At 43.8% G+C, this 14,682-nt stretch overlaps 1 protein-coding gene, 1 long non-coding RNA gene and 1 pseudogene across 7 annotated transcripts in view; 1 reads left to right on the top strand and 2 right to left on the bottom strand.

Moving 5' to 3' along the window:
- Positions 1–90: 90 nt before the first annotated feature.
- ANAPC15 (anaphase promoting complex subunit 15) lies at positions 91–3,300 on the bottom strand. Of its 6 annotated transcripts, none has more exons than XM_039847943.1 (7): positions 3,154–3,290; positions 1,907–1,961; positions 1,609–1,738; positions 1,031–1,090; positions 603–740; positions 389–448; positions 91–311 (listed from the first exon to the last, which is right to left on the bottom strand). In XM_039847943.1, the coding sequence occupies exons 3-6, from the start codon at positions 1,726–1,728 to the stop codon at positions 389–391; spliced, it is 378 nt and encodes a 125-aa protein (XP_039703877.1). In that variant the 5' UTR covers positions 1,729–1,738; positions 1,907–1,961; positions 3,154–3,290; the 3' UTR covers positions 91–311. The 6 variants fall into 6 exon arrangements, with proteins under 6 accessions (XP_039703877.1, XP_039703879.1, XP_039703875.1 ...); XM_039847945.1 differs by having other exon boundaries at positions 389–436; positions 3,154–3,288; XM_039847941.1 differs by lacking the exon at positions 3,154–3,290 and adding an exon at positions 2,480–2,750 and having other exon boundaries at positions 91–448.
- A 5,864-nt stretch (positions 3,301–9,164) lies between these two features.
- LOC120590696 (uncharacterized) lies at positions 9,165–9,283 on the top strand (annotated as a pseudogene).
- A 1,938-nt stretch (positions 9,284–11,221) lies between these two features.
- The window catches only part of LOC120590304 (uncharacterized), a 44,485-nt gene continuing 41,024 nt past the window's right edge, over positions 11,222–14,682 (bottom strand). The window contains exons 5-6 of the long non-coding RNA XR_005649669.1: positions 12,445–12,587; positions 11,222–11,324 (exon numbers count right to left, since the gene is read on the bottom strand). This is a non-coding gene — a long non-coding RNA (uncharacterized LOC120590304). The remainder of the gene's footprint in view (positions 11,325–12,444; positions 12,588–14,682) is intronic.

A 14,682-nucleotide genomic window follows, 5' to 3' on the forward strand; every position in this document is an offset into this window, starting at 1 on the left:
GCCTGAAGTCCCTTGAGTGCCCTCTCCCCAAAGCTCAAGAGAAGACCCTGGATTCTCCTCCCCACCAACAAATAGGGAATAGACATGGGAGATGGGGAATCAGTCCTGTGTGTTTATTAACAAGAGTTAGAAAGGAACTACACCTGGCAACATAGGGGTGAGGTACTGGCCAAAAAGGTAGGCTGGGCTCCGGCCCTGGGGACTCAAGGGCAAAATGATGGCCCAGAAAGGGCCAAGGATACCAGGTCCTGGCAGCAGCTGAGGAGGTACCTGAGGGTGAGCTTTCAGGTACTGGGTCGATCCAGCTGGTTCTGCAGAAGATACAGGGTAGGTTGGGCTGGCCTGGAAATCTCCCTGAGGCCACCCTCAGGGAGATCATCTTGTCTACCTAGATCATCCACTGGTCCTGATCCTGTTCGTTGCCTTCCATGTCCACCTGGAGAAGAGACTGGATGTGGGTGGGGAGGGGTCTCAACCACCCAGCCAGTCCCAGTCCCAGATCCTGCTCCTGGCTGGATCCAGGGTTTCTGTACCTCTTGGCCACCAATTAGGACAGCGAAAGGGACCCAGGAGCAAAGGCCCTCCCCCACACCCCTGCCTACCTCATTGACCTCTCCATCATCAGGTGACTCATTGTAATCATTCATCTCGTCCATGTCCTGCATGTCCTCATCATCCTCTGAGTCCTCTTCACTATCCTCATCATCGTCTTCATCCTCCTCTTCCTCATCATCATAGTGCTGGTGAGGCAGGGGAGAACCTGTAGGCTCTACAGGCCTGCTTGGACCAGTTCAATGGCTGGCCCACTTGGAGCCTCTCTGGGGCTAACAAATGACCCCCACTCCCCAACCCTGTCCCACTTGAGTCTAACGAGCTGGTGTATGTGCTGCAGGACCTTAGTTCTGGGCCCAACGCCCACCCTTTTTGCTTCCCTTCTGGCCTCTACCCACAGCTAAGGACCACAACTCTGAGTCAGATGCAGGACCTTCCGAATTAGAGCAAAGCCTTAGTCCACCTGGGCCTCACTCACCTCCGAGGCCGGCTTTCCAATAGGTACCAGGTTGTTGTCTTTCTCTGCAATGCTCTGGAGCTGTGGCCGAAAGGAAAGGAAAGCAGGGCCAGAGCCCAAGCAGGGAAGGTCAGGGGCATGGAACTGGACCACCCTGCTTCCAAGAAGACCCCCAATGTGGAGAAGCTTCCTTCCAGTTCTCAGGAAAATTCAATCCGTTTCTCTCCTGTCATCTACCACTTACTTATGAACTTTATCCAACTACATAAATTCTCTGGGCCTTGGTTTCCTCATAAGATTATGGTGAGGATGAAGTAAGTGACTATCAGCCTAGAACAAGGCATCTGCTAGGTCCTCAACAAATAGTCAAAATTATTTTCTGTGCTTTAAGGAAAAGATCCAGGCTCCAATCTGGCCCAGAGGTCCCATGGTCCCCCAGCAAATTAGGTTAACATAAAGATAAGAACCTAGGCCTCCTGGCTCCCAGCCTGATTATTCCCAGCTCAAGGCAAAAAGGCCCTCCCGGGCAGGTCTCCAGAATAAGGTTGGCTCATGGCCAGTGAAGGAAGGCTCCACCACTGTGCTAGGTCCTCACTCACCCAGGCTTGATGCTGCTGTTCTTGCTGCTGTAGCTCTGTCTCTTCCACACAGGGTCGATCCAGATTAAACCACAGAGTCTCAGTCACACGGGGAAAGAGTGAGGGGAACAAGGTGGACATGGCTCCTAGACTGAGGGAAAAGGTCAGGTGAATCCAGCTCTCAGATGTGTTTGGTTTTGGTTTTTATCTGGGTTACAGTTTGATTTGGGGATGGGGTAGAATGGAAGGGAGCAGGGAAGCAGCTCTTCCCTGTGGGAATCAGACAGACCTGGGTTTGAGTCCCGGTTCCACTACTTACTAGCTGTTTGACTTTGGCCAAGTCACTTAACCTCTCTGAGCCTCAGTTTCCTCATCTGTAAAATGGGGATAATAACAATTATACCACTCTCACAGTTACTCTGATAATTAAGTAAGGTAATTTACTTTATGGATAAGTAAGGCTGTTTGCAAACTGTTCAAGGAGGGAAGAAAATGGAAGCCAAATGTAGAAATAGAAATCCAAAATTCAGACTAGCATTACAAAATTATAGGTAGCAGAGCTCTCCTCCACACACTAAGACCTACTTTTTTGTCCCTCTATGATGGTCCATACCATACCCACCCAGTGTCAGAAATTTAGGACACTAACCACTTCTCTCATAAACCACAGCTAAATTGCCCGAGGCGGCGGGGCCAGGAAAGGGTACCACGTGCAAGTATGATTCAGTAAGACATTCTAAAGGCATGGGTAAATGTATAAATAAGTAGATGGAACTTTGAATGGATAAACTAACATGTGAGAGAACAAGTAAATTTAGCTCCAATTAAGTAGATGAGGGAGCTGAACAGGAAGGTCCCAGAGAATCTGAATTAAATTAGCCTTTGGGCTCACAGGAAAATTGAGGCCCAGCGATAGGTAACGACTGGCTCTAGGTCACACAGTGAATTGGGGCATGGAACTCGCGCGGGGAAGAGATCCAGGCTGGGCATAGCGGAAATGATCTGGAGAAAAGGATCTACGTCTATTTCTGCTTTTGCCCTGACTTATTTGACCGATCCGGAGCCAGCCGCTGCCCGGAATTCCGTGGACCTCAGCTTGTCAGACCATGTAACAGGTACAACACTACCAACTCTCACGTCCCTGGTTTTGAGAGGCACAAAGACTGACGCTTCAAAATTCCAACCCCTGCGGCAAAGCCACCGCCCACTTTGCTTTTTATGATAATCACCATAACGTTGACCAACAGGAAAAATGCAGGGGCGGGACTCGGACAGGCATTTGCCCTTATAGGGTTACTAATGGAGAAAGGAGCGGGGCCGCAATAGGGCCATTTAACTGGAAGAAATTCTGGGTGACAGGAAGTGACACCAATGAGTGACGGATCTTGTGTGACGGGGTGGGGCTTAGTTTCGAGGAAGCGGCCAATGAACGGGAGTTCTTTACTGTTGAAAGGCGTCTGAACATGGAGCTCTTGAGGAGGCGAATCAGGGGAACGAGATTTCTCTGGGGGAGAGAGGAAAGGAGGAGTAGGGAGACAGCAAACGCAGCCTTGCTTCTGTACTTACCGCGCCGGGAGGCGGCAGCCGGCGGCGACCCGGAAGCACTTCACTCTGCTAGAGCGGAAGGACCCACCAGAACCTGGGACACACCAAACGCATGCGTCTTTGGTCTCCTTTTGTTTCCCGCTCCCGCCCACCGGAACGGATATGACGTTATATACCGTAATTACGTTGTTGGGGATGGGAATTTGCCGTACCTACTCTGCTGGCCCCGCCTTCAAACTCAGTCATTCGGCCTCTCCAGCCTGGCCCCGCCCCAATGGCGCCATTTAACTTCGCCCTTCTTCCTACAGGCCGTATTTGTCCGCCCACCGCTGCTGAAAAATAGCTGTCCTTAAGCTGCCTTAGCCTTGGGACTGCCCTGCTGAGTCTCAGGATAATTAGTAGGCTTCCACCCTTGAATCGCTGGGTAATTTTACGCTGCTCCTGTCTGTCCTCTCACAGCCTCAGTTTCCCTTTTGGGCGCATACATTCATTTATGTATGCCTTCAGCAGAAATATTTAAGTCCCTACTATAGTCCATGCTCTGCAAGAAGCTGAAGATAAATCTAGGAACGTGGTCCCTGCCCGAAAGACCTCATAGTCCAGAGGAGAAGGTAGACTCTGCAGACCTGCAGTGTCTCACTGAACTCTTTAAGATTGTCTGTCTCGTTCTGCATTCCACATTATGTAGCAGCTTAAGTGACTGGTCAGCCTCAGGCACAGCGTTCTACCGCTGGGGAATTCAGCTGCTTCTCCAGTCTTGGGTCAAATCGTTTCGTGGTCAGCTTCATCATCTCTCCCACTCTTTTGCTGATGTCTCCATTATAGTAATCTCTGACTCACCCTCCCTTTCAGAGATCCTCATTCCTTCTGTCAAGAAGTCCTTCGAACGCAACCCCCATTAAGCTCCATCACCCACCAGCCTCTTCCAGGGCCAGAATCCAGTTCCACTCTTGCCCCCACCAGATGTGTGGCCTTTAACAAGTCTTTTTTCTCTGTCTTGACACAGTTTTCAACCAATATCATCTCTGCCCAGATTTCTTCCTATCCTGGACTGATGTGAGGATCTGATGAGGTAACATGTTTAAGAGGTCGTGTAGTGTGCATATATCGACATGATTATGTTTCCAAGCAGCTCTGGCTGTTACATAGTTTTTCGCAGAGTAAAATTTGCCTCTTGGAAATGTCTACCCTTTTTGCTCATTCATTCAACAAATACCTTTTGAGTGCCTTACATATATGCCTGTCAATATTCTGAGTGGTAGATATACAATAGTGAACAAAACAGACCCCAAAAAATCTGTCTCCTCATGGAGCTTCCATTCTAATAAGAGAGATAAACAATAAAGAAGATAAACAAAATATATAGTTTTAAGATTACAGTAAATACTAAGGAGACAAAATCAGAGAAGTGAGAATAAAAAGTTGGCAGGAAAGATGTTTTGTTTTAGATAGGGGAGCCAAGGAAAACCTTACTAGGAAGGTGACTTTCGAAGAAAGGTCTGAAGAGAAGGAGAGGACACTATTCTGATATTCAGGGAAGAGCATTTCAGAGACAGGGCAAGTGCAAAGGGTCTAGAAATAGCTGCAGCATAGTGTATCCTGTGGAGAGTAAGAGGATATGAGGACAGAGAGGTAGCAGGAGCCAGATAGCACAGCCTTGCAGGTCATAATAAGGACCTTGGCTTTTATGCCAGGTTGAGGATCCTGTGAAGGGTTTTGAGCAGAGGAGCCACACAATCTGATTTACATTTTAACAGAGTTACTCTGGCTGTTTAATGAAGAATAGATTCAGCAGGGAGAGTGGCATCAACAGGGAGACCAACCGGGATCCTGTTATAATAATCCAGAGGTGGGGATAAAAAGTGACCCTCAAACAACGTGGGGGCTTAGGGGCACCAATCCCAGTGTAGCTGAAAATCGGCATATAACTTTTGACTCCCCCAAAACTTAAATTGTCCCTCAGTATCTGCCAGGGATTAGTTCCAGGACCTCCCACAGAAACCAAAATCCCCACGGATGCTCAATTCCCCTGTATAAAATGATATCGATCGGTGCATACAGTTGGCCCTCCACATCCGTGGACTCCCAAACACTGATCAAAAACAGTACAGGTAGTTATTGAAAAAAATCCATGAATAAGTGGATGCATGCCATTCAAATCCATATTGTTTAAGAGTCAACTGTATTTAGAAGGTAGAGAGACAACAATCTTTGCTGACAGATTAGATATCGAATATCAGAGGAAGAAAAGAGCCAAGGTTTTTGGCCTGAACAACTGGAAGACTGGTGTTGCCATTTCTTGAGCTGGAAAAGACAAAATAGGTGCTGGTTTTGGAGGGAACTATCTGGGAACTATCATTTTTGGGTGTGATGAGTCTGAGATGTCCATAAGAGTAGAGATGTTGAGGGGGTGGGGGACATATGGGTCTGAAGGTCAGAGGAGAGATCTAGGATGCACATATCAATTTGGGAGTCATCCGCACATAGATAGTATTTAAAGCCATGAGTCTGGATGAGATCACTAAAGGAGTGCATATAAATTGAAAATAGTTTCCTTCATAATTCAGAATTCGAGGAAACTGGGAGAAGCAGCAAACCAGACTGAGAAGGAGAGACAAAAGGATTAAAAAGCCTAGTGAGTTGGGTGGTATCCTGGAAGCCAAGTAAAGAAGAAGGATTGGGAAGGAAGTAGCTAACCACTGCAACCTAGTTCTACACAAAATTGTGTTTCTCTGTGTTTCCCCAGCAGATTATGAGCTCCTTGAAGGCACAGACTGAGTGGTTTCTATGTCCCCAGGACCCAGCCTGGCCTCTCCCTTCTCCTGGACCCCTTATCTGCTATCCTGAGGCCTATGTCTCCATTAGTCTCTCCTGCTTCTTTTCCTCTCTGGATTCCTACCTCCAGCACCCTTTGCTTCCTATCCTTCCTGACAGTTCTGACTTGATGAAAATTCTCCAGTAACCTTGAGTTTCTTACCAAGGTCCTCAGCCAGGTTCAATAAGTCATGGTGACTGGTTACTTAGGGGAGGGAGAAAAGGGAGAAGAAGAAGTGGAAATTTTGAGTAGTTCTCTCTTTTTGGCTCCAGCAACTGACTCAAATGATGGTGCCATTTGTTTTACATTCATTAGCCATCATTTATCCTTGCCAAGTGTTTGACTTTCTTTCATTTCAAGGGTAAAAAAAACTAAGACTCTAAGAAGTTAAGCAATTTGCCTCATATTCCTTCATTTGTTACACTGTTTGGTCAACATTTACTGAGTGCCAACTGAGTGCCAGATGCCTTGATTGGCCCTTAGACAGAGATGAAGCAGAAATAATTCCTGTCCTAGAGAGAAATACAGTTTAGTGAGGACTAAGACAATTATAGACAATTATAGAAGAGGGTAGTAAATATTAAAATCAATGTATGTAGACAGTATTATGAGAGCACAGAGGAGGGAGAAATGTAGGGCTCTGAATAAACTGAGTTTAGACTTTTGTTCCAGGGATGGAAACATTTCGGTGGGCCTTGAGGGATGAATATGAGATCACCGGGTAGACAGGTGGGAAAAGGGGATGCACAAGAGGCATATAACAAGCACGGGCGTGGAATTGAAAGCAGATGATGTGTTTAGAAAACAGTAAGAGTCCTTTTGGGCAGAACTAGGTATCTAGAAAAAGAAGAAAGAATGTTAGAAGGACTCAGGTGGGGAAGAGCTTTGGTGACCCTTAGGCGGAGTGGACAGAATGGGAGCCAGGATTCCTGGGTCTTGTCTTAGCCCTATTGATGACTTGCTGGGGACCCAGGCAGGTCCCTTCCCATAAATGGCCTAGCTGCTGTTTTCACTAACATAATATCCCAATCAGCTCTGATTGAGTCCCTGGAAGACAATCCCCAGACCTGGCCCTTTCTGTGCTGAGATGTTACCTGCTCCTTCATTGTGTTTTGTACAAGCCAGGGCCTGGGCTGAAAGCAGGAGGCACAGTGGGGATTTCCTAACAAGCTGGAGGGAGAAATCCATGGCTCTATGGAGAGAATTCTCTAGGGTTCAGGAAGGGCCAGAGCTGACAGATATGAATTCAATGCTAGTAAGATCTGCTTCCACAATCCTTCAGGAGTATAACTGGCTCTGGTAGGAGACAGAGGGGACCGTCACTATCGTTCATTCATACTGAGGGATATTTGGTCTTCAAAGGACTTTCACATTTACTTTCCTTTATTCTCATCGCAGCCCTGGGACTCCTGGCCCCAGTTACCTTATGAGAAATGTGGAAAGTGAAGTGGTTTGTCCAAGCTGAAGCTATAACTCAAGAATGTCAATTTTGCATTTATTCCACAAAGCTTTCTTATGAGCTAGTCTATGATGGGGAACCATGGAAGAATCAAATCTGAGTCCTCATCTTCTGGAAGCCCCCAGTCTAGTTTGAGAGGCATAAAGCAAATCATTAGGCCTTGAGGGCAGGTGTCTAATCCATCTCTATTTCCTCAGCCGCTAGCATAAGCCCTGGCATAGAGTAGCTACTCAAGAAGTGTTTATACAATATGGTTTTTTTTCTTTCAGTTTAATGGAATTGAATTAGAATTCATGTGCCTATATGCTACAAATGCTACGGTGGAGATAAGGCTCTGAAAAGAGTGGGAACATTGAGAGGAGAAGGGCAACATGTGGGAGAGGATGTGGGGAGGGCTCCTCAGGAAGATGAGATCTTGCAGAAGACAGGAAAGGACATTCTAGACAAGAAGAGACAACATGTGCAAAAGCATACAGGCTTGAAAGGGTGTGGTGTGCTCAGCACATGGCAATGACTGAGGGCCTGCTTGTGGTCATCTTGGTGGTATGCACGATGAGAGAAACAGAACCACAAGACAATGTGCTCTGTCCTCAAAGGATGACGTATATCATTGGAAGAGTGCAAGAGGACATTGAGAAAGGCTTCTTTGGGCAGGGGAGACTTCAGCTGGGCCTTGAAGAGTACTTCAGAGTTATAGTCAGAGCAAAGGAAGGAAAGAGAAAATTTAACAGGTGTGTGTGTTGGGGTGGGGGGTGCGAAATCCCTGAGCAGGTCCTGGGATGTGGGGTGAACGAAGAGATTGTCCAAGCAGGAGAGCATGGCAAGTGGAGGGGATACTGGGGGAGGCCGGAGGGCCCCACTGGGTGGGCTGGCTGAGGGAGTTCAACTTTGCCTGGGGTATAAGTTCCCTTCTACCTCAGGGTCACTCAACACCTAATTTATTTCCTGGTCAGGAAACAGTCATTGAGGCTTCTCTGGGCCTACCACTGAGTTTAGGGATGGATGGATGAGTTAGAAGTGATCTCTGTGGATTCTCTTCCAGTGCCCTAGACAGCCAGGAGGGGTGCTCAAACCAAGCCCCTATTTGCATGATGGGTTTGCATATATTTGCTTACTCTGATCAAAGCAAAAAAAAAAAAAAAAAAAAAAAAGACTGGGACAAGAGGCCCACTGTGTTGGAGGCAATAGCTGAGGGGACACAAACCTGTACAAACATGCACACACTTACCATCACACCCTCCCAGCACACAGGTTTTTGAGGCAGAATAAAGATTCCCCAAAGATGTCTACACCCTAAGCCCAGTACCTGTGAATATGTTATTTTACATGGCAAAAGAGATACTGTAGATATTATTAGGGTTAAGGACTTTAAAATGGGGAGATTAGCCCAGGTTATCCAGCGGGCTCACTATATTTACATAAGTCCTTAAAAATCAGAAAATCTTTCCCAGCTGTGGTCAGAAAAAAAGATGTGAGGAAGGAAGAAGAGTCAGAGAGATGCTACACTGCTGGCTTTGAAGATGAAGGGGCCATGAGCTAAAGAATGCAGCCAGCCTCTAGAAGCTGGAAAAGGCAAGGGAACTGATCCTCATCTAGAATTTCCAGAAAGAAATGCTGTCTTGCTGACACTTTGACTGTAACCCAGTGAGACCCATGTTGGACTTATAACTTACAGAACTATAAGAGAATAAATTTGTGCTGCTTTAAGCCACAAAGTTTGTGGTAATTTTTTATGGCCAATAGAAAATGAATACACAGGTCTACAGCCATGCCACCCTGAACAAGCCCAATCGCGTCTGATCTTGGAAGCTAAGCAGGGTTGGGCCTGGTTAGTACATGGATGGGAGACCACCTAGGAAGACCTGGTGCTGTAAGTATAAAAAAAAACAAAAAAGAAAATGAATACACAGGCATGCACTTACATCCTCACGCCCAGCTAGACACTGAATCACACTGTCATACACACTCAGGCAGACACACGCAGGGAGACCCAGGCACATCAGCAGGCTATAAGTGAAGGTTGAGGAGCAATGTGCTGTGTGCTATGGGGGTGGGGCGCAAACAAGAAAGCACTGAGTAAAGACTATATATATTTTTCACAGCCTTGCCTTTGCTCTTCTTCCTCAGTCTTTACCTCATAGTTTTAGCAAACTTTACTCCAGGTTTTACCTTAAAAACTGTTCAGTATCAGCATGGGTGAAACTTGACATGATGCTCTAAGTGAGATAAGCCAGTCACAAAGGACGAAGACTATAATAATTTCACTTAATATGAGGTACCTAGAGGAGTCATATTCATACAGATAGGAAGCAGAATGATTGTCGCAAGGCTTTGGGGATGGGACATAGGGAGTTAGTGTTGGATGGGTGCAGAGTTTCAATTGGGAAGATGAAAAAGTTATGGAGGTGGGTGGTGGTGATGGTTCCACAACAATGTACATGTACTTAATGTCACTGAACTATACACTTAAAAATGGTAAATTTTATATTATATATATTTTACCACAATTTAAAAAAATAAAAAATTTTAAAGTCTGTTGAGTAGGTACCATTTTGAAGGATGGGTTCAGGGGAAGCATCCAGTCACTTCCGCTGCTGTAGTGCTGCTAGAAACTCGGAGATGCTGTGGTTCCCTGACATCTCCCTCTCACTCCCATTGCACTGCCACATCTCTTCCTATCTCCATGCCCCACTGTAGTCCAGACTGTCACTCCCAGGAACTTGGGCCATAGTAACAACTGACTATAGTTTCCTGCCCCCATTTCTAACCTCGCATAACATCTTAAAACCTTTCCCTGGCTGCCCACTGCTCTTAGACTGTGAATTGAAGTTTTGCCAGGCAGGATCTGGCCCTCCCTGCTTGTCCACCCTCACCTACAGCCAACCCCTGCCCCCTTGCTTTCAGCACCCCAAACCACACCTCAAAAGCCTTGCAGTTTTTCAGACTCACTAAAATGCTTCCTGCCTCACTAAAATGCTTCCTGCCTCAAGGCCTTTGCACTATGCTTCCATCTGCCTGGAATGCTATACCTCTTCTTCAATAGGCCAGCACTGTCTCTCCTTTATTGAGGTCCCGGAGAGGGTCCTCCAAGGCCCCTAGACCTGGTTAGCTTTCCTTCTTGCACACTTCCATGAATCTTCTCTTTATTCTCACAGCACATCACCTAATATATACAAATATATGCCAAAAATGGTGTATTTTCAGCTCAAAATAATCCACATGCCAAATTAGCGCATCTTGGGGAGGCCTGTTCTAAACCCCTCAAAGCTTTAGTTAGGTGGTGATATCAACATTTGGGGAAGCTGGATGAAAAGTATATGGGAACTCTGATACTCTTGTAATTTTTTCTATAAGTCAAAAATTATTTCAAAATACAAAGTTAGAAAAATCAAATAAACACAGTGGCTTAAAATAATAGCTATCTTATATTTCATGATTTTTGTGAGTCAAGAATGTGGGCAAGACTCAACTGCATAATCCTTCGGCTCTATGTGGTAGGACTAGGGTCACTTGGTGACCTTAGCTAGTGTCTGGGCTGGTCTTCAATATCCAAGATAGTTTTACTCACAGGCTTGGCACTAGGGCAGCAATTGCTAGACGGTTGGCCTCAGCTAGGGCCCCCTCCTCTCTGAAGTCCCTGGGCCTCTTGATATGTTCTCTCTAGCAAGGTGGTCAGTATATGGTAACTCAGGGATCTAAATGCTAGTATTGCAAAATAAAGGAAATAGGGGCTGCCAGTGTCTATCCCTTTGGTCAGTTTGGGCTGCTATAATAGAATACCATAGACTAGAAGGCTTAAACAACAGAAATTTATTTCTCACAGTTCTGAAGGCAGGAAGTCGAAGATCAGGGTGCAGCATGGTCAATTCCCATGAGGGCCCACTTTCCTGTTGTAGGCTGCTGACTTCTTGATGTATCCTGCCGTGGTGGAGAGCAGAGAGGAAGCAAGCTCTTACGAGTTTTATAAGAGCACTAATCCTATCTAATCCTAATCACCTCATCTAACCCTAATCACCTCCCAAGGCCCCACCTCTTAATACCATCTCATGGGGTGGAGTAGAGTTTCAACATAAAAATTTTGGAGAGACACAAAGATTCAATCCATAACAGTCTCTTAAGGCCTAGAGTAGAAATTGGCAGAGTGCCACTTTTACCATATTCTATTGGTCAGAGCAGTCACAGAGCCTGTCCACATTCAAGGGGAGGGGACATGGACCTCATATCTCAATGGTCAAAGAATTTGTTTCTTACTTTAACACACCACACATGGGAAATGTTTTCACCACCACCGCCACCACTGCAAAGGACTGGATTAATTGTAACCCTTGGTTTTGACATGCTCTCATCTTTGGTCCAGGCATAGACGGCCTTTATATATTTATTGATTTGTGTTTTTGCTTAGCTTTTTTCAAAAAGGCAAAGGAAATAGTATGTTTTTCTTCTTTGTGTATGTACGATTTGTATACCTGGTTTGATAATATGACTAGGAAGAACTTCTGATGAAAAATCTAAGCTTATTTCTAGTTGGAATGGGGTAAAATGATACTCTTATTTATAAAATATCATATTTCCTTTATTTGTATTATTTGGCATAACTTATTAAGCAATATTAAAAAAAAAATATGTACAGTCCAGTAGGTTCCTGGAAAGAGAGGCTCTGAAGGCTATTCCAAAAAGTAAATGTAGGCTGTGGTTTCTCAGCTAAATTTCCTGGAGGTAAGGTAGGAAAATAAGACCTTGTATCTGGAGATAGTATTACGGAAAGGAAAAAAAAAGCATGGGCTTTGCAGTTAAACTAACTTGGGTTGAATCCTGACTCCTCTATTTTCTAGCTGCTTGAGAATTCCCCTAACTCCTAGAGCCTCATCTGTATGTTGGGAATAATAATGTCAACCTTGCAGTATACTGTGAAGTCTACAAGACACAATGAAGTAAGTTAAGCATCCATTATGCTAATTGGTATAGTCCTCAATATATGACTACTAATGTGATCATGCACATTAATGTTTAGTAGGCTATAAGATAGTTTCATACATACCTTTGAACTACTCCTATGAGAAGGAAGACAGACACATGCCCTTATATAGGGAGACTAGCAACACAGTGAAGATCATAGGCTGGTACAATAGAAGGAGGGCAGAGGGCTGCTGACTTCCGTCAGTACTCAGCAATGATGGAGCCCTGGAGAAGTGGGTGGGGCAAAGTGAGCACCTCATAACCAGATACTGACCTTGTCACCTTAGACTTACCTGTGGCAAGATCACATGCTGAGAATAATCCACAGACCCTGCCCTAGGAGAGACATTCTACTAGTTGAGTAAGTAATGATGAGATTTGGAAGTTTTCCCAAAATCATGACGGGAAAACATCAATATGCATTATATTTTTAAAAAGCAACAACAACCAGGAAATGAAATCTTGCCATCTGAATGGACCTAGAGTGTTTTCCTAGCTTAGTAGCAGTTTTACTGTCTGCAATAACGTTTAACCATTTCCCGTTTAGGAAAAAAAAGGTGCTGCTCACTGCCAGCATTAATTTAATTTTACATAAATACACTCTTTGAGGCTGAAGCAAATCTGGCTGGTTTTCAATAAGAAAATAAAATATAAAAACTGTTCTTGGAGTTATTTCTAAACAGAACTTGTCTCTAATCCTAATGTAACAGAAATGTATACATAAATCGGATTTACCAAATGAAATCTTCGGCTAACAGTTTGAGAACGATGTTAACATCATGCGTAAGAATGCTATGTTTTCTAGGATTTGACGTTTTCAGCGATCGAGAATTTGTACATTTTGTAAATGGAAATACCACTACTAAAAACAGAATGCTATATACTAAAGTGATGAGCAAATAACAATAAAAGCAAGATATTTCATGACAAACTTTGGGGGTAAGGTTAGGACTGTAATCCGTGAATTATCTTGGGGTAAATGCTGCAGCCACAAGTGCCACCTGTGAATATTCTCGGGCAAACGAGAAATGGGTTAAGAAATAAAGACTATACAATATTATATGTCAATTACATCTCCCTAAAAATTAAAAAATTAAAAATTAAAAAAGAAATAAAGACTATGAACTTGAAAAAGTGAACCTTTTTTTCTTAACTTTTAAAACAATGGTTAGTGCAAGGGTTTTTGCCATTTTAATTAATTTTAGACCATATAAGGCATAAAGAAATGACTTGAAGGTTATGCTATCAAATGTGACAATAATACTCAAGTGTGTAAGTGTGGCTAACTTGGCTTCATGAGTTTTTGTTTCTTTTGTAAAAAGCCTCAATGTACAGTGAAACTACCCTCGAAAAGCAAATCATAGAACAGTATGCTATCATTTGTGCACAAAAATGGGATTATATATGGTATAAATACATAGAATTTCTTTGGCAGTTACCCAGGAAGCTAGGACTATTGGTAGACTTATGTGTATGTTTTTATTTTATTTCTTTCAATTACAGTTGACATATAATATTAATTTCAGGTGTACAACCTAGTGATTAGACATTTATATAACTTACAAAGTGATCATCTCAATGACTCTAATACCCATCTAACACTATGTAACATATACATAGTTATAACGATATTATTGACTATATTCCTAATGCAATACTTTACATCCCCATGACTATTTTGTAGCTACCAATTTGTACTTCTCATTCCTTCTCTTTTCCACCCATGTCCCCCAATCCCCTCTCATCTGACAACCATCAAAACCTTTGTATCTGTGAGTTTGTTTCAGTTTGTTTATTTTATTTTTTAGATTCCACACATAAGTGAAGTCATACAATATTTGTCTTGCTCTGTCTAACTTACTCCACTTAACACTCTAGGTCCATTCAGATGGCAAGATTTCATTCTTTTTACGGCTGAGTAATATTCCCTTGTATATATGCACCACCTCTTCTTTATCCATTCATCCTTGATGGACACCCAGGTTGTCTCTATTTCTCGGCTACCATAAAAAAATGCAGCAATGTCATGTTTATGCTTTCGCAAACACATCTATAGCATCCATAACTTATATGTAGCATTTATTTTTGCTCATATCCTTGTTATTGAAATTTCCATAAATAGTATCAAATCAGATGTATCATTCTGTATCTTATTTTTCCATTAAAAATTCTGGATATTTATATACATGTACATACATGTATGTATATTATATTTAAATAAGGTATACATTCACATAGTTCAAAAATCAAAACAGCATAGAAAGGTTCAGAGGAAAGTCTCATCCCTTAACCTTGTGCCCTCTCCACAAGCAACCACTTT

This window comes from Pteropus medius, unplaced genomic scaffold (genome assembly GCF_902729225.1).
Source record: "Pteropus medius unplaced genomic scaffold, Ma_sr-lr_union100, whole genome shotgun sequence".
NCBI classification, from domain to species: Eukaryota; Metazoa; Chordata; class Mammalia; order Chiroptera; family Pteropodidae; genus Pteropus; species Pteropus medius.